The sequence below is a fragment of the Anomaloglossus baeobatrachus genome, chromosome 9 (genome assembly GCF_048569485.1).
Source record: "Anomaloglossus baeobatrachus isolate aAnoBae1 chromosome 9, aAnoBae1.hap1, whole genome shotgun sequence".
Lineage (NCBI taxonomy): Eukaryota > Metazoa > Chordata > Amphibia > Anura > Aromobatidae > Anomaloglossus > Anomaloglossus baeobatrachus.
In genome coordinates this window covers 173,065,900-173,089,587 of record NC_134361.1, presented here as the reverse complement: position 1 = coordinate 173,089,587, position 23,688 = coordinate 173,065,900, and the positions used below count along the sequence as shown (strand labels likewise).

General features: G+C 44.4%; 1 protein-coding gene across 3 annotated transcripts in view; it reads right to left on the bottom strand.

Annotated features, from left to right (window-relative positions):
- NHSL2 (NHS like 2) overlaps nt 1-23,688 on the bottom strand; it is a 409,644-nt gene that overhangs the window by 10,603 nt on the left and 375,353 nt on the right. For all 3 annotated transcript variants that reach the window (XM_075324044.1, XM_075324045.1, XM_075324046.1), the window contains exons 5-6: nt 10,999-11,184; nt 4,018-6,291 (exon numbers count right to left, since the gene is read on the bottom strand). In XM_075324044.1, the coding sequence (XP_075180159.1) occupies nt 4,018-6,291; nt 10,999-11,184 (2,460 nt within the window). The remainder of the gene's footprint in view (nt 1-4,017; nt 6,292-10,998; nt 11,185-23,688) is intronic.

Genomic DNA, 23,688 nt, shown 5'->3' with positions numbered 1-23,688 from the left:
GGCAGCAGGGTGTCACACACTCTTTCCAGGCACATGCATACATTCAGGAATCTCTTAGTGAAGAAGCACGGGGCCCATGCGGGCCGGCACCCCCTCCTTCACACTCACCGGTCAAAATAATCTATGTGCCTAATTCATTAGGGAGGTGAATTAGGCGCATCTGTTATCTGGCTTGCACCGCTGATAGAAGTGTACGCTAGTTTACTAAAGTGGTGTAACTTTTCATGTTTTTGATGGGCTTGGGGTATCTACGCCTCATCCTACCAATGGTCTGCCCATGTGGTGAACTTTTCATGATTTTGATGGGCTCGGGTATCCACGCCTCATCCTGCCAATGCTCCACCCATGTTGACATAGATGGGTGGTGCTGGCGGGAAAACACCAAAAGTCTAAATATTTTTTGCATACTGTAACTGACTTACTCAAAATATTGTGACTTTTTTATGGTCTTTTTCAGAATTCTTAATCAATTGACCTCAAAGTTTAGCCACTGACTCTGACTCTCACTTTACTCTCTTCACAGTTCATCATATTGAGTTGACCATAATATACAATAAATACCCGTATTTTGTGTAAAGCAATACGGGGCAAGACCCAGGAGTATCTCAGAGAAAAGCATGATGTAGGAAAAGACCCTCATTCCAATGATGTATCACTTAGATTACTAGCTGCAGCAGAGTTGTTAGATGTAGCAGAGCTCAAAAAAGGAACCTCCCCCCACCATAATGGGTGCTTTACACTCTGCAACATCGCGATATCGAGCGCGATAGCACCGACCCCCGTCATACGTGCGATATGTGGTGATTGCTGCCGGAGCGAACATTATCACTATGGCAGCGTCACACTCACATACCTTGTCAGCGACGACGCTGTGACCACCGAACAATCCCTCCCTCAAGGGGGAGGTGCGTTTGGCGTTATAGCGACGTCACTGCGGCATCACTAAGCGGCCGGCCAATAGAAGGAGAGGGGCGGAGATGAGCAGGACATAACATCCCGCCAACCTCCTTCCTTACGCATTGCCGGTGGACGCAGGTAAGGAGATATTCGTCGTTCCTGCGGTGTCACACAGAGCGATGTGTGATGCCGCAGAAACGAGGAACAACATCACTAGTGCCCAAACAACGATATTTTGTTTTAGAACGACCTCTCCAAAACCAACGATTTTTACCACTTTTGGGATCGTTGGAGGTCGCTCGTATGTGTCACACGCTGCGATGTCGCTAACGGAGCCGGATGTGCATCACAAACACCGTGACCCCGACGATATATTGTTAGTGATGTCGCAGTGTGTAAAGCACCCTTAACTCTCTGAGAACACTGTCTATTGACAGTAAGCTGATAATCAATGCTGAGGGTGGTTGGACCAGGATGGATGTGGGCACCTAGTTTAGCAATGTTTATTTCCTGCTGATAAAATACTCATTGTATTGAAACAAAAGCACACAGTCTAATAAGTGACATGCTAATGACATCAGTGTCTCAACCCCTACCTCGTGCTGCCCTCAGATTACATCGCAAAAAGCTGCTGACAGATTCCCTTTAACTTCAATAATACATGGAGGAAGTTAACAGGTACTGTGTGTAATCACAGAACAACTTTCATGGAAAATGCACTGCAAATTTATGGGAGCTATTTTCAATATAATTAGAGAAGAGCAATTCAATTCTCGCTGCCCTGATGTGACGTCCAGTCCAATCCTCCATGGCATCTAATCTTCTGTTCTGTCGCTTACTTGGCCACTGAACTTCATGAGACATTTAATGCATCTAACTCATTTATCTTTTCTTACATAAAACCAGGGAATTATGACTTAAAAGGGAATCTACCAGTAGGATCAACCGTCCTAAGCCGTTTATATGGGCATGTAGGTCATAGAAAGTTAAATAAAATGATATCTGCAATCCAATGTTTAATTCCATTTAAATCCATATTGTTCTTATATGTAAGTGGCTTGACAAAGGCCCTGAGTTGGCCGAAACGTTGCTATCTGCACTTTTTCTTTCTATGCTGGAATTAATAAAAATTTGGGATATTTAAAAGGAGTTGGACTTTACAACACTTTTGAATTTCTGCAGCCTAAAGAGGGCTTTACACGCTGCGACATCGCTACCGATGTCGCGAGCGATAGCACCTGCCCACGTCAGTGGCGCGTCACGGGGTGAGATCGCTGCCGTAGCAAACAATCTCTCTACGGCAGCGTCACACGCAATTACCTCTTCACCGACGTCGCTGTGGCCGCCAAACAATCTCTCCTTTAAGGGGGAGGTGCGTTCGGCGTCACAGCGGCGTCACTAAGCGGCCACCCAATAGAAGCGGAGGGGCGGAGATGAGCGGCTGGAACATCCCGACCACCTCCTTCCTTCCTCATTGCCGGCGGCCGCAGGTACGATGTTGTTCCTCGTTCCTGCGGTGTCACACATAGCGATGTGTGCTGCCGCAGGAACGACGAACAACCTGCGTCCTGCTACAGCAACGATATTTGGGATTAGAACGATGTGTCAACGATGAGCGATTAGGTGAGTAATTTTGATCGTTAGCGGTCGTTCGTGCGTTTCACACGCAACGACGTCGCTAACGAGGCCGGATGTGCGTCAAGAATTCCGTGACCCAACAACATCTCGTTAGCGATGTCGTTGCGTGTAAAGCCCCCTTAATGGAAGGCTTTACCATGCAGCATGAATAGTGGAGTGGTGCATGTGATATCATTACTTCTGTTAAGATCTATGGGCCGGACACAAATCTCCCTAAGAATCTGACTCCAGAGCTTATTATAAATGAAAGTGGATGAAATCAGAGTGATTACTACAGATCAGGAGAGCAGACTGTCAGTCATTACATGTCTCACGCTGGTAACACAACTTTTCATTTAAAATTAGTTCTGGAGGCAGAAAAACTGGAGAAGAGAGGTAAACAAGGCTCTTTCAAGACAGTGTAGGGACTAGTAAGTCAAGATGTTGAGTTGAAGATGCAGTGTACAGAACTAAAGATTGGCTATCATGGATGAGCGGGCTAGATACCGGACAAGAGCAGTTCAAATTGAATTGGTCATCTCTAAAGGGTACTTTACACGCTGCGATATCGTTACCGATATCGCTAGCGAGCGTACCCGCTCCCGTCGGTTGTGTGACATGGGCAAATCGCTGCCCGTGTCGCACAACGTCGCTAACACTCATCACATATACTTACCTTCCCTGCGACGTCGCTCTGGCCGGCGATCCGCCTCCTTTCTAAGGGGGCGGTTCATTCGGCGTCACAGCGACGTTACACGGCAGCCGTCCAATAACAGAGGAGGGGCGGAGATGAGTAGCCGGAACATGCCGCCCACCTCCTTCCTTCCTCATTGCCGGTGGACGCAGGTAAGGAGACGTTCGTCGTTCCTGCGGTGTCACACATAGCGATGTGTGCTGCCGCAGGAATGACGAACAACATCGTATCGGCAGCAGCAACGATATTAAGGAAATGAAAGACGTGTCAACAAGCAACGATTTTTCACGTTTTTGCGCTCATTGATCGTCGCTCATTGGTATCACACGCTGTGATGTCGCTAACGGCGCCGGATGTGCGTCACTAACGACATGACCCCGACGATATATCGTTAGCGATGTCGCAGCGTGTAAAGCACCCTTTAGTGTTTAGTGCTTAGATCAACTTTTTTTTAAAATGTTATGTTAGAAACTAATGCTGAAATCTTGCAGTTTTAACTGTGGCCACTTCCTGACACTGATGAAACATGAGGAAGACATCAAGGTTGGACAACATTAGTGTGTAAATATGCCCTTATACAGTCCCATTACAGTCATTATCCTTTCTCTCAGTCTCACATTATAGAAAATGGTATACTGGCCATCAAAAATGGAGTTAATTGCAATTACCAAGTTTCCAGAGCTGTATCATTGAAGTCTTTCCTGCCCACTTCTTCTTGAAACCCAACCTCTCCAATTATTGCAGGTTTACTTGTATAAATTCTGTGGATGTGCCTCACATTTCACCCTTGGATTCAGAATAATTCTTACCTGTGAAAGTGTCAACAGATACCAAATCTGGTTGGGATGCATGAATGACTCCCTCATTACAATATTTCTGGAACTCGATAATATCAGGAAATGAGCTGGCTCCAAAACCCATAGTGACAATAGGAGATAACCTTTGTTCAGAAGAAGATGATGACATTTGACTTGGAGGTGGTGGACTAGCAACTGGCAAGTGTATTCCGCAAGGTTTTTTTGGAATAGGTGGTGGGACCTTAACTCTCTTTTTATCCATATATGTCAAGCTTTGAAGATTTATTCTTTCCGAAAACAGTTTTCCCTTGATGAATTCATCTTCATCTCCACTGTGCTGGGAGAAACTTCTAATCTCTGCTGCTCTTTGAAAGTAACTTTCTGGAGGTGGGGATGGTTCAAAAGAAGGTGGTGTTTCCACACGACTTTCATTATCATAATTCTTTTTAGGACGCATTGTTCCAATCACCATGTATGCATCCTGAGGAGATACTTGATCTCTAAGATATTTTCCAGGTGAAGATGGAGACATCACAGGTGATTCTGGAGTCACAGCAGTAGATCGATAGGAAAGGCTGTTAGGTCTTCTTGACATTGGAGGTTTTTCAGCAACTGGTGGTTTTGCCTTTTTTTCTGGCAATGGAAAAGCCTCATCTGTTAATTCATCAATGTGATCTACAATATCCAAACTGTCTTCTGTTTCTGATTTGCTGACAGATCTAAGTCGAATTGAACGTAGATCAGACTGAGTTACCATAGGCATTATGGGTTGCACTGGGCTTGTTTTCTGATTTTGAGTTTTAGAGCTAAAAGTTGACTCAGACTGGTTTCTGCTAGTCCTCCCCTTATTTTTTGATGACTTTCTTGCGCCAGTTAAATCCAGATGTGTAGGTGGAGTTAGAGGTAAATCAAACGACTGTCGAAAATGTGGACTTCTATCTATTGGAGACACAGCAGGAAGAGATGATTTTCTTTCAGGTACCATGGGCCTTATCTTATTGGTTTGATAAGGAGAGTGCCCTAAAATTAATGATGTTGGTATCGCAGTTGGAGTTTCTGACTGGCTTGAGTAACCACTTGATGGGGACATCAAACCTGGAGGCTTCCCAGGTGATGACATCTTTGAATCTGTTTCAGTGGAAACCTGGGAAGGAGTTGTTGCCCTTGAATTATATAAAGATGTAAGTGACTCTGAACTCCCTTGAACCCTTTTGCATTCTATCACTGTGGTACCAGTTGCAGTACTAGAGCCAGATAATGTCCTATGCAAGTCGTTGGACCTACAGTCGTTGAAATTCCAGTTCTGATTAAGATGCATGCTTCTTGATGTGGGCATAGTGGCATTACCTTGCATTGATGTTTGGACATAGCTATTTCCTTGACTATCATATGCAATGCAAAGGCTTTTAGGTCTTTGGTCCTTTGGCATGGTAGCAATGGTCTGTAATTTCTGATTGGACATATCTTTTATCAAGGAAACACTACGTGCAGGAGGAGAAGGCTTTTTCTTTGGCTTTCTCAGTGAGATACTTCTGGATCTTCTACGCTCTGGATTTTCTTGATCAGCTACAGCAGAAACATTTTCTGTACTTGTGCTTTCCTCAGAGCTTCCACTGGGATAGTTTAGGGCATAATCTCCACTCCCTCTCCTGTTTTCTGTGTAAGTAATGTCCACTGAAGACATTGATCCAGAGTCTGTGGGCATCGACAGTGACCTTTCTCTGAATGTGCACTCGCTTGAAGATGTTGGCAAGGTTGAAGAGTTAGTCATGTTACTTGCTAGTGTATGGCTAGGATAAAAAACAGATTTTGATTTCTCTGTCTTCTTTTGCTCAACAGATGGTGACGGAAATGATCCACTTGAGCAAGAACTTACTAAATTGGTTCTTACGTTGTCTTTCCTTATTTTAAAAGAGCCACTTTTACTAACTCCAGAGGATACCATGGTTGTGGTGGAACTTTTTGCCAGCTCCGAGGAATAGGTCTGTTGACTTTTTATTGGACTTGATGGTGTCATATAGTTGAATAAATTTCCCTGATAATTTCCAGTGTCCTTGGATCCATTACATGGAGTGTCAGAATATACCATACTTGCGCTATCCATACTGCTTGGTGATTGTAATATATGACCCAGATCACTGAAAGTCTTTCTTAATGGCAACTGCTGAGGATGAGGTGTAGCTGCTCTTCCGCCTGGGTGTCTCCCATGGGATGACTCTGATTTTGTGGGTGGTGAATCTGGTGGAACAGGAGGTTGTTCACTGTTTGTCACTCCATTGACATTTCCTATAGAATAGAGAATAATGCATAATTTATTATGGCTAAAAAATAAACATGACTCATAATTATTAATCAACAGGATCATGCTTTAATGTAACCCTGAAGATATCTATTTATTCGTACAACCTGTTGGGATTCTACGCCAAAAAAAAGACTGAGTTAATCAGTGTGCTGAATCTGGTTTCTCACTGTTTTTTTGTATTATTAATAATTATCGTCAGTTCTTCAGGAAAAAAAACCTCATTGAGGTCTTCCAAACTTGTCCTTACATTAATTATTAAAAAAAACCCACAAAAAAAATAGAAAGCCCACAGATGCGTTCGGGATTGCATCCATCTCCTGTTCTTATTTTTGAAGACCCATTCGCTTGAGTGGGAAAGGTTGGTCTGCAATTCTTACCAGACTCGGGCATGTCACCGTTTTCTTTTTGTGATAATTGTTTTATATAAATAGGTGCAAATGTGAAAAGGTCCATAGATTAATATAAGTACAAGTTCTATGCACAAAAAAACATATGTACAGTATATTTTTTGTAAATATTTTATTATATCTTTTCATGGGACAACACTGACGATCTGACCCTTTGACACTGTAAATTAGTCAGTGTACAGCTTGTATAACAGTGTAAATTTGGTGTGCCCTCTAAATAACTCAACACACACCCATTAATGTCTAAAACGCTGGCAAAAAAGTGACTACACCCCTAAGTGAAAATGGCCAAATTGTACCCAAAACATCAGGCACTGCCTTAACTCTCTTGAGCATGGAGTGCCCTAGATCTTCAATGGAATCATCTTCCATCCTCCATGATGACATCACAGATCTGGGGGATGTTAGAGACCTTGCGCTCCTCCACTTTCCTTTTGGCGAGGCCCTACACGTGCTCCATAGGGTTTATGTCTGGAGACGCTTGGCCAGTCCAACACCTTCACCCTCAGTTTCTTTAGCAAAGCAGTGGTCATCTTGGAGGTGTGTTTGGGTTTATTATCATGTTGGAATACTGCCCTGCGGCCCAGTTTCAAAGGAAAGGGTTCATGCTCTGCTTCATGTCACAGTACATGTTTGCATCATGGTTTCCTCAATGAACTGTAGCTCCCCACAGCCGGCAACACTCATGCAGCCCCAACCATGACACTCCCACCATCATGCTTGACTGTAGGCAAGACACACCTGTCTTTGCACTCCTCACCTTGTTGCTACCTCATCGCTTGACACCATCTGAAGTAAATAGTTTATCTTGGTCTCATCAGGCCTAAGGACAAAGTTCAAGTTATCCAAGTGTTAGTTTGCCTGTCTTCAGCAACTGTTTGTGTGCTTTCTTGTGCATCATCTTTTGAAGACACCTCCTTCTGGGATGATAGCCATGCAGACCGATCTGATGCACTGTGCGGCGTATGGTCTGAGCACTGACAGGCTGACCCCGCAGCCCTTTAACTTCTGCAGCAATGCTGGCAGCGCTCAGTCTATTTTGAAAAGAAAACCTCTGGATATGACGATGAGCATGTGCACCCTATCTCTTTGATTGACCATGATGAGGCCAGTTTTGAGTGGAACCTGTCATGTTAAACCGCTGAATGGTCTTGGCCACCGTGTTGCAGCTCAGTTTCAGGGTGGTGGCAACCTTCTTATAGTTTATATATATTATATATATAGTTTCTTTATCTAGAGTAGCAATTCTTTTTCTCACAGCCTCAGAGAATTCTTTGCCATGAGGAGCCATTTTGAACTTTCAGTGACCAGTATGAGAGAGTGTGTGAGCAATAACACCAAATTTAACTGATACCCATTCACACCGGAGACCTTGTAACACTAATAAGTCATATGACACCGGGGAGCGAAACTGGCTAATTGGGCACAATTTGGCTATTTTCACTAGGGGTGCACTCACTTTTGTAGTCAGCAGTTTTGACACTAATAGCTGTGTGTTGAGTTATTTAGAGGACACCAAATTTACACTGTTATACAAGCTGTACAGCGACTACTGTATATTGTATCAAAGTGTCAGCCCTTCAGTGTTGTCCCATAAAAAGATATAATAAAATATTTAAAAAAATGTGAGGGGTGTACTCACTATTGTGATAAATTGTATGTGAATTTTGGACATCATGTTCTTCATGATCCTGCATTTTTCAGCATTTTTTTTTCTGAACAATTATTGCATTTTTACATTTTCCTCTTTTCATGTATTTTTGGTGCAGATTTGATAGAGCATTATTAATGCATTTACACAAATACTGGGATTCTGCCCTTAAAATACAATTGTGTTTTTCAAATATGTTATGTAAGGCCTATAGTAGAAAAGTACTTATTTTCATCAGTGGATGAGTAATAATGATTATTTGCATAAACAAATCATAAAAAGAAGAGTTCCCGCGCCTTTAATTAGGACCGTTACACACATCCGGCATTTCGCCGGATTGCCACATCCGTCACACTCCAGTACAGTGTAATACAGTACAATGGCATCGCGGCAACCTCCGGTTACATGCTGTCATGTGAAAGGAGCATGTGACCAGAGCTTGCCGCGATGCCATTGTACAGTATTAACACTGTACTGGAGTGTGACGGATCCGGCAGTCCGGCGAAATGCCGGATGTGTGAAACGGCCCTTAGAATAGCAAGATTGTTTCTTATGTCTTTCGCGACATGGCCAATTTTACTTTTTGTTTTTTCTTCACCTTCTTCAAAAAACCATAACTTTTTTATTTCTTTGTCCACATCGTTGTATGTCGGCATTTTTGGGGGATGAGTTGTAGTTTTGAATGGCATTATTAATTTTACCACATTTTACTAAGAAACTAAAATCCAATTGTGATGAAATTGCAAAAAAAAAAAACCCGCAATTTTTATATGCTTTTAGGGAATAGTTTTTACTACGTACTTTTTATGGTAAGAATGACCTGGTAACACGATTCTCCTCATCAGTATGATTACGGTAACTCCAAACTTGTCCATTATTTTTATTATTTTTGTGCCCCCTCAAAAAATTGGATTTTCCAGTTTTAGATAAGTGTCATAAATCATTTTTGTGAATTGCGTAAACATTTAGTGTTCAAAATATATGGTAAACGAAAACATGGTAGAGGCAAGGCAACTGACAATGTAGTGTGAGAGAAAAAAGACATAACACGGCAAAAAAAGTTGAAACCACTAGCAGCGACACCAGCACTGCCGGCAAAAAACGTCCCGGAAGTAGTAGTATCAACCACAAGTCACACTTTGCCTATGACAAGTATGTTAGTGAGGAAGAAGTGGAGAGGTAATGGGATATATATCACATCTTTCATCTCAGTCACATCAGGATGAAGTTGCATCTGAAAGTGACACCATCAGCTTGAGTCAGTGTTCTGGTCAGTCCACGTCCTCCCTGCTATAACACTTAAAGAGGTGGTTCACCCATTTTTATTATTTGCTAGATCAATATAACCTTGAGAAACAATGTTTCTCTCAAATACATTGTATTGGCAAAAGTACCTGTAAGCGGTGCTATTGCAGTCCGCTCTTCCCCATCGTATTACCCCCGGGGCTTCATGACCTCAGGGATCGGGTGATGTCTCGTCAACTTCCTGCTCACCTGACATCACCGCGGCCGTCTCCTGTCTCCATGAGTCACTGGGTTGTGGGCAAAGTGCTTGCGGCGCTCTACAGTGAGGGAGGAAAGAGCAGGGAGATGATGGGCTGTCACGCAGGGTTGTGCTGAGCGGTGAAATGCCACCCACAGTCCAGTGACTCACGGAGACTGGGGCCAGCCACGGTGATGTCAGATGAACAGGAAGTTGACGTGACATCACCAGATCCCCGAGGTCATGGAGCCAGGGTGTCACACGATGGAGAAGAGTGGTTCTCAATAGCGCCTCTTACAGGCACTATTGCCAACACAAGGAATTTGAGAGAAACATTGTTTCTCAACTTAATATCGATGTGGCCAATAATGAAAAGAGGTGAACCACCCCTTTAATATATTACACGATGGAATTTCATTTCTGTTAATGACACCTGTTTCTGTACTGAATCTTGGTTCCCTAATCCATAGCACCCTGGGGTCTAAGCAGAGGGCCAGTATATGGGGCCCTTTTTGTGTCTGTAACAAAAGCTGCTTACTGTTTTGGAAGCGCAGGTGGGCCTCTTTACTTTTTGGTGCCTATGCGGCTGCACCGGTATGCACTATTGGTAAGTCCGCCCCTGGGTTTAAAAAACATGCATTTCACCAGAACAACTTATTTATTTCTTGGAAGACATGAACTGTCAGTCTTTGTAGTCAGCTGACATGGGGCCAGAGCAGATGGAGGACACAATTCTAATGCTAAACTCTGTTAATGGCTGTGTGAACCATGGTGCTAGGAGAACCGTCAGTGTTGGGATTCTAAGCCAGGGCAAATCTAGAGGGATAGGGCAAGGAGTTCAGGCCATATCAAAAAGAAGGCAACTGGCATCTAGTGAGGTATGATGGATGACTTGGGAGATAGACAGTGGTGCCGAGGAAGTGATGCCTTGAGAGGAGGATGGTATGTGCATTGACAAATCACAGCCCAGGATACATGTGGCTAAAGGATCCCCTGGGGCAAAATTTGTCTCAACGCAGCATAGTCTTTTCCAGGACTTCAGTATTCAGACTTGTGGCAGATTTTTCCAAAACTATATGCTCATCTCCTAAGAATTTTTATCTTGCAAACTGTAACAGACTGAACAGAAATGGGAGATGTGAGTGAATACCTGATGGGGTCTTTTTGGGGGTTGAGTCAGAAACTGCAGATGCCTTATGTTCTTCTTGATCTTGTGCCTGATGATGAGAGAAGCCAATTATAGTCCTTCTTCGTCTCAGGGTTGTCTTCGGGTTCACAGCAGTCTCTGTGTTGAACAGTGAATGGTGGGAAGTTGCATGCTTATCAAATAATTCTCCTACATAGAAAAAAATAAAAAAGGTCCATGAAATATTCCACCTCAAAACTAATAAAATAAGACAAAATATGTATGAATATCCTTCACCTTGTATATACCAGCAGAGGGCACTTCACATAATTACCGTATTTTTTGGATTATAAGACGCACTTTTCCTCCCAAAACTGTGGGCGGAAAATGAGGGGTGCATCTTAAAATCCGAATATAGCTTACCGGGTGGTGGAGAATTGGCGCAGGGGGTTGTCTGTGCGGGTGGCTGGGTGGCCGGGTGCCTCTCTGTGCAGGTTGCCGGTTACCTGTCTGTGTGGGCTGGCAGCCAGCTGGCTGCCTCTCTGTGTGGGCACATGGCTGGCTGCCTCACTGTGCGGGCGGCTGGCTGTGCAGGCTGCGGTGGCTGTGCTGGCAGCGAAAGCTGCAGTTGTGACACCCTGGACTAGCCAGGTAGTCACAGACATAACAACACACACACCCCCTCCCCTAGACAGTTACACCAGTCAGACAAAAACCCTTGTTGCCTTCCTCCAGGATCTGATGTCCACACCAGGTGGGGCGGAGCCAGGCGGTTTGCCCCACCCACCGAGGAGTTCACAGGTCTGGAGGCGGGAAAAGAGACAGTTTCTGTTTTGGAGGTGAAAGTGAGAGGACACAAACTGTTGGTGTTTGGGTAGGGGCCCAGACACAAACAGCAAGGTTGGCAGATGGTGGTGGCCGTCTGCAGGAGCTAGTGAATCTCTGCAGAGCCGTAGGACCGGGGTCGGGCGTTGGCCCGCCGATACCGAACCGGGGAGCGGAGTTAAGTTAAGCACACAGGCAGGGCCATTGGACCCCGACTAGGCTTGGAGCCGCCAACAACGGTCAAATCCGAGTGTGACCGGAACCCCAGGGGTTTCCCAACAACCAAGACCCGACAGAAGGCAACAGTCCACACCGAGAGGATATACAGCCACCGCCATAGGCTAGAGATCCAAGGGACAGCGCCTGCGGGCAAAACGGGCTCCTACGGCACCTATACGCCGGGGAGCGGACTACCGGTGGGCAACCACAGGAGTCGGAACATTCTAACAGGTGCAGGGAAAGACAGCCACCATCAGCCGTCCGGGGAGAGCACAACACTGCAGCCGGTTGCGGGACCCGTCCATCCAGTCGTTTGGTTTACCAGAGACTCTGTCATTGACTGTCTGAGTGAGTACACCAGTGCTATCCGGCACCGCGCCGCGCTGTCCCTGCAACCCTGCACCTCCAGCCATCCAGCCTCCCCGTATCACCACCGGGCCCCGGGATCACCAACCCCTACCCACGGAGGGGACAACATCCTAGTTGCTCCCTACCATCCTTCCCGGGATCCCAGTCACCAGCAGCGCTGGTGCTAATAATCACCACGATCCGTGGGTGGCGTCACAAACTATCTTCCTAAACAAACCACCCCCCTTTTCACTCGTGGACGAGGAGCGCTGCTCGAGTCCCCGGGTCCGGCCCACCGCTCGAGCCACCGAGCAGCAGCAGAAGCCCCGGACCCGAGCGTGGCGAGCGCGTCCCCTGTGCCCGCGACACAGTGGCTGTGCAGCGGGTGTCCCAGATGCTCAGGCTTGAAATGATGGCATCAGGAGTTAGCACATACGCAGATGGAGCTCTCAGCTGAGAGCTCCATCTGCGCACATGCCACGCCGGGAGCCATTTCTTTGAAGCCTGGACTGCCAACAGAGCATCTGGGACACCCGCCGCACCGGCCTCCTCCACACAGCCACCACAGCTTCCACTGCCAGCACAGACCCACTGCTGCCAGCACAGACCCCACCACTGCCAGCACAGACCCCACCGCTGCCAGCACAGACCCCACCGCTGCCAGCACAGACCCCAACAGCACTGCCCCTGCCTCCTGTGACTCCACTCCACCACCGCTCCCGTCCTCTCCTCCTTTTTTTTATCTCTAAATTTGGGCTGTGTCTTATAATCCAGTGCATCTTATAAAACGAAAAATACAGTATGTAACGTCAGTTCCTTCCAATTCCATATAGCTGTTTGTTAGTAAAAGAGGAAGAGAGATAATATAAAAGAATCTAAGTGAAGCTATTATTTTTACTATGAGGGCACAGGAATGTCAAATGCTATTCTGCAAAGGAAATTACATTTTTATTTTACGGACATTATTTGATTGTCGTGTGATAATCAGGTGAATCTCAAGAGAAGGACGAATGGCAGGTATCATTACCTGCTTAAGGAAACAGTCGGGGCTAGGCTTTTTCACTTATTCAAGAGCAAGGATTCAGTTTATTATGGCAGCCCTGTATATTAATATCTTGGCGAAGACAAAGGCCTGTAGACTTATAGACACATAACAGCCCTCAGCAACCTCTCTGCATTCTCTCTCGCGATGCAAAACAAGCATTGTTCAAAAACCACTAGTATTATTGAAATCCAGTAGTTTCCACGGTCAGTTTCCTAAGGAAAGATAATGAGATTTCTTCTACAAGGTGTTCATAATATGAATACCTAGATATTGTATATTCTTACATTTAATTTCTGCTTTTTTATATGTGTTTTAAGTTTATATGGCCCTTTCAAACAAATTAGCAGAAAATTTAGAGGAACAGTAAAATGGGGCATATCCCCATGAACATGATCCCCTCTCTTCAGAAACTGGGCTGATGGATAGTATTCCATCATGATAACAACTCCAAACACACCTCCAAGATGACCACTGCCTTGCTAAACAAAACTGAGGCTAAAAGTGCTGGACTGGCCAACCATGTCTCCAGACCTAAACCCTATTGAGCATCTCTGGGAACTCCTCCATGGAAGGTAGAGGAGTGCAAGGTCTCTAACTTCCACCAGATCCATGATGACATCATGGAAGAGTGGAAGAGGATCCTAGTTGGTCTTGTGAAGCTCTAGATGCCCAAGAGAGTTAAGGCAGTGCTGGAAAATAATGGTGGTCATGCAGAATATTGACACTTTTGGCACAATTTGGCCATTTTTACTTAGGTGTGTACTCACTTTTGTTGCCAGAGGTTTTGTAATAATTGGCTTGGTGTTGAATAATTTAGAGAATGCACCATAGTTCTCAAAAAAACAGACTTGTGAACAGACCCATAGACGCTAATGGGCAATTGTTCTATCCATGAAAAACTGAGACACAAGATGTATGTGAAAAATGGATATCTGAAAGTTAGCTTTGTGGATATAAGGCTGAAAATGCTAGTGTACTACCTTGTTTTCCTGAATATAACACCTACCTTAAAATTAAGCCCTAGCATTACGGTATATTTCAGTATTATGGAAGTATGCTTGAAATATAAGCCATGTTCCAAAACTATGCCCTAATTACAGTTCAGAAAAACTGTACAGGCAGCTTCTGCTATACATGTAACAAGTAATTAGACTACAGCAGGACTTTTTTACATGTTTCCTTCTACATGCACATTTCGGTATACGCCTTCTTCCAGGGAAGATGGTATACCGAAACGTGCATGTAGGGACGGTGTTGGCGCTCTTACCTATACGAGGTATTCACTGCTATTCATTTGGTTTTTATTTTAAATTTATATTTATTTGCTGGGATCCTCCTTACTCCGTTCTGACAGTGACGGCAGTTTCTGCACCTCTTTGACTCTTAAACCACTCTTGGTTTTCATCTTTCTATATTGTCACTGTCAGGGTTTTTTGGATTGATGAGAATCCCTACACTAATTATTATCCTATGTTGCAGTTCTCGTGTTATGGTTTCTTGGCGCCACCTGCTGACCACTGTTTACAATATCTTTAATTGTTACTTTTAACATTGTTCTAATAAAGATTTGTATTTTTAATTACTTGTTTTCTTATGTACAGAATTTTTCTTTTCTTCAATCTTGATTTCTGTATTAGCCATTATCCATGAATCTGGGTATATATTTACAATTATTTTATCTGAAATGTGCTTTTTGTTTGCTCTTTGTTTATTAGGAATTTACTCCTGTAGAGCTGAAGACCAGTGAACCGAAAAAGCCAACGTCCGGCTCTGGCTGACCAATCCTGAAGCCTCAGGTTGCTTGTCAGACTCTGCAGTGTGAACAGAGTCTGATGCCACAGTGCCAACACGTGTGTACAGAGCTGAACATAGATGTATATTTTTTTCATGGAAAAAAAAAAAGAAAAAAAACCACCCCTGGAAATATGCCCTGCCCCTAAGCCATTTTTCAGACCAAAAATTTTTTTAAAATCCTGTCTTATTTTCAGGGAAACACAGTATATACTCAGTTGGAAATATAGACCTTAGGGGAGTTGCATTATTGGAAGGAAATTTACATTGTTTACTCAAAGATGCAGCAATACAGTAATGTGTGACGCCCTGGACTATTCGGGTCGTCACAGGGTTCTGCACAATCCGCATTCACAAATCCTAGATACACTTTGCACCACACTTGTCAGGCACACCAGTAGGCTGCTTAAGCAGAAAAAGGGCCGCCCACCTAGGGGTCAGACAGGGAGGTGGGAGGTGTCAAGTTGAGTTTAGTGGTAGCCCTCGAGCTGTGAGGAGCTCTGAGGAAGCTGGGAGTTGGAGCTCCCAGGGGAGAAGTAAACTAGGTCGCAGACGGTGGTCTGGACCTAGAGGACTAGGAACCCCGGTCACAGGGGATTGAGGCTAGGTGCCTGGAACCCGTCAAGGAGGATGGTCAGCAGCCTGGTCCTATCACCAGTCTGGGACCAAAGGCACGTTGGGGTACACGGACCTTAGGTCGGGGGGAGAAGCTTCAGGCGACCCGGCAATTAACCTGCGGAGGACAGGGCCTTTATGGACTGTTCCCACCAAGCTCAGAGATCGGGGGCACTAGTGCAACGAGGAGGATAGGGCTTTCCTAGCAAGCGGCCCACTGAAATCCCAAGCGTGAGCTCCTGAGAGCAGGCTCCTTCACTTAGCCATAGTGGGGAGCGTGGCCCGGAAAGCTCCAAGCTACTGGGCCACAACGGACAATCTAAAATTTTGTGCCAGGAGGCAGGTTACGGACCACCAGGTAGTGCTGCAGGGGACGGGACCCTGACGAGCTCCTCTCGAGAGGCAACGGCAGTCAGAGACTTGGTTTACTCTCTTGTCAGCGTCTGTTTCATTACTGAGTACCTGACTGACCCCTGCACTGCGTCCCCGCATCACCATGCAGAGTCCCGGGGCCTACTCCTACCCGTGGAGGGTAACGTCATCTTGCTGCCCCACTCCATCACCCCGGGTACTCCCAACGGCAGCGGTGGTACTCCCAATTACCGCACACCACAGGTGGCATCACAAACTATCTAATCCCCTGTAAATAATCCCCCCATTACATTTTAGAGTGACCATGAGCCCCTAGGTCCGGAGACCCTCGATCCACGAGTAGCGACACCCGGATCCGAGCAGTTTGACCGTTGTTGGGGCGGTACAAATTCATCCTTAAACTGATGAGAAATCCATATATCCATCTATACAATGCTTATGTGTAAGGAACTTTGAACGGTCTTTTATTTGCAGATGCAAGAATCTGTGAATTGTCCCCCACATTGCCGCTCTATGTCCAAATGGATTCAGAACTGCAACCTCACTAGAAAAAGCTGGAGCTGGGCAGCGCCTCTAGACGTTTGGCCTAATTAAATCCAACGGAGGCTAAATAAACTGTTGTGTATGTAATAATATACAAAAGTCTCAGAGCTGTAATTATTGTAACCTGGAGTCAGCTCTATTTGTTACTGGCTAGCAAATAAAGACATTCTGGGCACAATTCATACAATATTCATAGAATACACTTTATATCATTGGCCCCATCAGGACACATATGATAGTTCTAGTAAACTGTCCCTTAGTTGATGTTATTTGAAAGACAGGAAGGTATTTTCATTATGTCTGGATTGTGTTTCAGGAAACAGTGCAAGTTTCCTAATAATAACTATTTTATGTTTTCTCCTGATAGAATAACAGGAAAAGTAAAGGAATGCCTAGGTTATGCCAGGTCTCTTCTTCAGAATATTTTCTTTTTTTGTCAAAGATCTGTATAGTGTGTTACCTTGGAATATAATGGGATATTTTCCACATCTAACAGGTTCACCAATGTTCCCTAAAATAACCTTTGTATATTTAGAAGTTAAAAAAAAGTTGACTTTATTGGATAATAATTTCTATCTTACTATTTATAGTTTACCATGACACTGTAACATTCGATCCTCACAAGATCTTCTCTACTCCCCTCTCATCTCCTTTTCCTACAATCGCATCCAAGATTTCTCCCGTGCCTTCCCCATACTCTGGAATGCTCTGCCACAACATATCAGGCTCTCGCGTACCTTGACAAGCTTCAAAAAGAACCTGAAGACCCACCTCTTCCGACAAGCCTACAACCTGCAGTAACTCTCAGTCCTCCATAGAACCGCACGACCACCTCCACCCTCACCTACGGTATCCTCACCTTCTCCATTCTTTTGAATGCCAGGGCAGAATTTTAGACCCAGCCCATACATGGTTGAAGTGCTTTCTTTTTATTGAGATTACAATAAACTACATGACATTTTGAACACTATGTATCATGCAGTGCTGTGCTATAATTGAAGTATTCATGATTTTTTTTTTTTGCTTCCTTGGACAGCATATGCGAACTCTGCAATGATCCTTTTTAATATGATTGTGCCTATAAGGTGCATACTAACTTAAACTATTCTACAAAAGTACCCAATTACCTTAACAGAGGTAATAACCTCATGCAGTGCTTACATACACCAACCAGCAAAAGGGTAACAATGTTTTAAAATTTTGAGCTTCAGCCTCATTATCTCACCATCCTCTATGGCTTTGAGCGTGAGATTACCCTCAATTTATAGACAATCATCTTGGCTATCTCATACATAAATTTGACTTGCAGCTATTTAGCATATGATTACTTATGCAGATTCTCATAATATCACTGCATTGTTGCTGTTTTGCTCCTGCAGGTGGAAAAATCTTTTTCTTGCTTTATACTACAAATTACAACCTGTTCTCACATTCCCTTATAACTCAGTGTGTTATTAGGTTGATTCCCAAGAGAAATTTCAGAACATTGTTACCTTTTGCTTGTTAGTGTATGTTTCCGCTCTCTTATACAAGCTCTATCCACCTACTTAATCCTAACTGTACATGATTATGAAGGCTAGATGCTCTGTTTACAGCAGTTCAGAGGTTCTGTTATTAGTAGCCATATGGACATAAAGAACTTTATTCTAGAGATTAAATATTGGGGCATATTTATCAAAACTGTATACTGCTGTGACATGGCAAACTAGTGCAGTGAAGTCTTAAACTTTTATAGTGATTAACAGTGATTAATACTATTACACAAATGTGACAAATCTTTAGTCTGTCTAGTCTAAAGGGTAGACACGGTAGCGATATCGCTAGCAATTAAACATTATCGCTACGCAGCTTCACACATACTTACCTGGTCGGCGGCGTCGCTGTGACTGCCGAACAATTCCTCCTTCAAGGGGGAGGGACGTTCGGCATCACAGCGACGTCACCGCAAGGTCACTAAGTGGCCGGCCAATCAAAGCGGAGGGGCGGAGATGAGCAGGACGTAACATCCCGCCCACCTCCTTCCTTCCGCATTGTGGCCGGCGGCAGGTAAGGAGACGTTCCTCGCTCCTGCGGTGTCACACATAGCGATGTGTGCTGCCGCATGAGCGATGAACCACCTGGAAAAACAACCCTTACCGATTTTTGAGTTTGGGACGACCTCTCCATGGTGAACGATTTTCACCATTTTTGAGGTCGCTTAAGGTCGCTGGTCAGTGTCACACGCTGCGATATCGTTAATGACGCCGGATGTGCGTTACTAACAACTTGACCCCGACGACAAAACATTAACGATATCGTAGCGTGTAAAGCCCCCTTAAGGCCCTGATTCATGGAAATTTTGAAAAGTTGCATTTTTTTTTCTCCAATACAAAGCTGCACAACATTTTAGGATTTTTTATGTTTTCATAGCATTTTTGCCCAGCTCCAACAAAGTGGGCAGAGCTGGGGAGGGATGGGGCATGGCAAGAACTGAACATCAAATTCATGAACATACTAGCCGGCAATGAGGTCCTGCGCAGGGACACTTTGATCTGCCCTGAGCAGGGCAGATCAAAGTATTGTAGTGCGCATGCTCGGGACCTCAATGCCGCCCTGTGTGCATGACGTAGGATGCGTCATGCACCCAGGCTTCATGAGAAGGAGGACAAAGATGGCCGAAAGAGAAGGCTCCGGACATGGAGAATAGAGACACCCATCCGACCAGTCTGCACCGCACCAACCGCTTAGGTGAGTATTATAAAGTGATTTTTACATTCTACACAGCGGCCTGGGCTCTAATATACAGTATGTTAGAATGCTGTAAATAAGAGCCCGATGGTGGTGGCCGCAGCTTATATTCGCCAAATCTGGTGAGAGGTTCCCTTTAAGTGTTGGGACTAGCCCACAATTGGTGGGGACAGTTGACAGGGTAATGAACGGTTTGTTGAATTTGGGAAGTGAAGATCTAGGGAATGATAGTGATGGACAGACAGTCTGGTGGTTGTGAAGGTCGCATACAGTGGGTGGCTTGTGGCAACAGAGAAAGGAATGGAGAATGGAGACGAGATAGCGTGAACTTTAGGAGTTGACTGAGTCACAGAGTGCGAAAGTGTTGGAAACAAAAGACCAATCCTTGAATAGAATGGCCTCATACAATAGGAGCCAGAGAAAAGGACTCTAGTGGCAAGACCAATTAACCGTGAAGGTAACGGTTCTTACTAACTAGTGTGTGACTGTAGTTGGCATATCCGAGTAGATTATCCTCTAGCTGTGAGCGCAAGGTATTTCCCCAAGTCTGAGACTGCAAGGCTCTATTCAGACCATGGTGGTGGGACCCCTGATCCTCACCCCTGTATAGCAAATAGGTGTGGAAGCTCTGCAAGAGAAAGTTACCATCACGGGTTGTACCGTAGCACTGACGTTGGTTGTCCTGGACCTCACAGGGCCAGTGAGATCAGAAACAACCCAGTCGAAACTAAGACTGTGTCTATATGTGCTCTGTAGAACTATAACATGCTGAAAGATGTGTCCCCTCTATCTGAAGTGTCAAGAACGTTACAAAGAATGAACCGCTGAGTAAAAAGTTGCTGTTTGAAATGGACATTTGGTCTCCTTGTGAGTACCAAAAGGAAAAGAGACCTAAGGGCACTAATAGAAAGAGAGCTCAACGAGTATACATACTTGGCACAGTGCAGTGTACAAAAAATAAATTATTTTGATGATCCCAATATTACTTATTTTATTTTCCTTGTGAGTATGAGCCATTATCCAGTCCTGGTCAGCCGATATCAACGGCAGAATGCGGCTTGCATGGGATAACACCCTACACGACACAAGTCCAGACACTCTTCCAGGACCGTGTTTGCGATGTAGTGTACCAGGGTGTCCGGAGTGATTCCCCCCGCCCATGAATACCAACCCCCAACGCTCTACACATAAGATAGATGTCCACTCCATGTTAAGGGCATTTAGTAATGCTTGTCTCTAAAATGAATCTAGTTAGATGATAAATGTATTCATGATCGTGTATGCTTTCATACTGCTTGTAATGACAGCTACCAAATCCATAAACAAGCCCTACTAGATACCAAAAATCAGCATAACATTCGCTAATCTAATAATGTGTGACAGAATTCTTGAATGATGACAAATGAGAAATAACATGCCTGATTCTATCCTAATGAAATGGTGGATACAATGAAATTACTTTTGAAGATTGATAATTAACTGTGTTGCAAATCAACTCTTTAAAAATGTGTATAAGCACGAAAAGATTCTAATGGAGGCTGGACTTTATCTTCAGCCAGCTGTCTATATCATATGTATAATGGTGGTCATTACTGTAATGTCATCATTACAGATAATCAAATTCATCCACTGTGAATTGACCTTGAGTCTGGATAACACGGGTCATGACAAATTCGGACAATTTGCAATTCGATTCACGTGGATTGTAAAAAATAAAAAAATATGCCTGATGCTATTCCACACATTGCTGAACAGAGAGTGGGCTCACGTGACATCAGGCACAACCGCCTGGGCTTCCATGGCAGTAGTAGTATCAGGTCACACTTTGTCTTCTTTGTGTCTAGCAAAGTGTACCGGTAGGAGAAAGCGTAGAGTGTAAAGAAATATATGTCACATCACTCATGTCAGTAACCACAGTGAAGTTACCTCTGACATCTATTCCATCAGCTTGAGACAGTGTTTTGCTCAGTTCACCTCCTATGCCACCATAACACTTAAAGGGAACCTGTCACCAGATTTGGGGCCTATAAGCTGTGGACACCACCAGTGGACTCTTATATAAATAATTCTAACATACTGTATATAAGAGCCCAGGCTGCTGTGTAGAACATAAAAAACACTGTATAATACTCACCTAGAAGGTCGCTCCGGTGCAGATTGGTCGAATGGGCATCTCCATTCTCCGGGACCGGCGCCTCCTCTTTCGGCCATCATGGTCCTCCTTCTTCTGAAGCCGGCGTGCATGACGCGTCCTACGTCATGCACACAGACCAGTATTGAGGTCCTGTGCAGGCGCACTACAATACTTTTATCTGCTCTGAGCAGCCTATAGTGACCTCCGATGCTGGAATCATTCCTGAGCCATTGGCGCCTGGTCTTCTGGAGCTCACATAACATTAATGAGCATTAGCCCGGAAGCCAATTAGTGGCCACTTCACTGTCACTTCCTTCAGACATAACTGTCATTCGCAAGAATCTAGAAAGCAGCAGCTTCCAGTTGTCGCTTTCGTCCAAAGGAAGTGAAAGTGAAACAACCTCTGTATGGCTGCAAGGCTCAAATAATATAATATCACGTGAGTCTGGGGAAACCAGTGCCATCATCGCTAGAACAGCGCTTGCACAGTATATGAGTATAGGCTGATGTGATTTTATAATGGGCAATATAGTAATTGAGGAGGGGTTGCCCAAGTGGTAGACAACCCTTTAAATGTACATAGTAGAATTTCAATTCCTTGAGTGACACCTGTTTCTGTTCTGCCGCTTATTCCACTAACATACAACACCCTGGTGACTAAGGAACATACCAGGACAACTTCTTCCAACTGATTTACTGAAAGAGATGGACTGTCAGACTTTTTATTTGGATAACATAGACATGGGGGCCTTGATTCTAATCTCTAGCTATGTCGTTGGCTTGTAAGCTGTAGTTGTAGGGGCCCTGGCAGTGCTTTGAGCCATAGCAAATCTAGAAATGGGAGGTATGTGAGGAGTGGGCCAAGGAGCTCAGGCAATTTCCCACACAGAGGCAGCAGTCAGTTGAATCAGAGAAGAAATGGTGATGATGACTTTGTAGTAGACATGACATGGGAACCAGAAAGGGGTGTCGAGCCAAGGATGAGATATAATCACAGGAGGGAGTTTTTAGCCTCGGTAATACATAGTGCAGGTAATGTGTGGCTGAAAGATACTATGGGCAAAAGATGCACATGTTGTTGAGTTGCGAGTCGAATGTGTAGACATCTTGTGTCTTTAAGTTTTTTTGTACGTTGCTGAGAAATGATTCTTAGGCACTCTGTAGGCTTTTTAGGAGGAAAATAAGGCCATGCTGGCACGCAGGAACTACGGCTCTCCATCAGCACATGAAGCAACATTACCTGCTCATTTGGAAAAGAAAGTTGATCAGCAATCAGAACAAGCCTTGATTTCTACTCCTTCACCATCTCCTCACACTTATCTTTCTGTCAGCTGCATTCTCCAGTAGTACCTGGTCAGTATCCTCACCATCATCATCATCTGCCACTACTGCTTGTCGTATTCTTAATACTCCTTCTACTTCTTCTACATTGCACTGGCAAATATCTGTCACTGTGTGTACATGATATACGGTAGGTGTGCACTCCCAGATATCTGCTTGCCAACTAGTGATGGGTGAGCACTAAAATGCTCAGGTGCTCATACCTAAGCCAAGCAATTTGTAATGTGCTCATCTCAAGTAACGAACATAAAGGAGGTCAATGGGAAGCTTGATTTCCCATTTTTCCGGCCAACCCTCCCAAGAGGTCTGGGGGGGAAATGGATGGAAGCAGCACTCAAATGGAATGGGAACAGCATGGGCACAATGCCTGGATGCACCTCTGACTCCCAGGTTGCTGCTGGGAACAGTGATGTCACAGTCTTACGCCACTTTTATAGACTGACAAAAAAAAATTCAAAATCATCAGGATTTTCGTAAATAACCTAAACCCAGTGCTATAATGGCACTATCAGGCTGATTCTACACATACCTGTAGTGGTCAGCTCAGATGTTTAGGTTTTGAAATTCAAGAAAGTAAAGTTTATAAATCATCAGCTTCTTGAGTTCCAGATAATATCTGGGGGGAATTCATAGTTATCCCCTTCCCCTGTTAGAATTAGCATAAGTATTATAAAATCGATCTAGCAGGACCTGTGTGAGGTCATAGCTATGTGACCAGAAGGGGTGTGGCCTCAGCCTACAGAAAAATATTGTT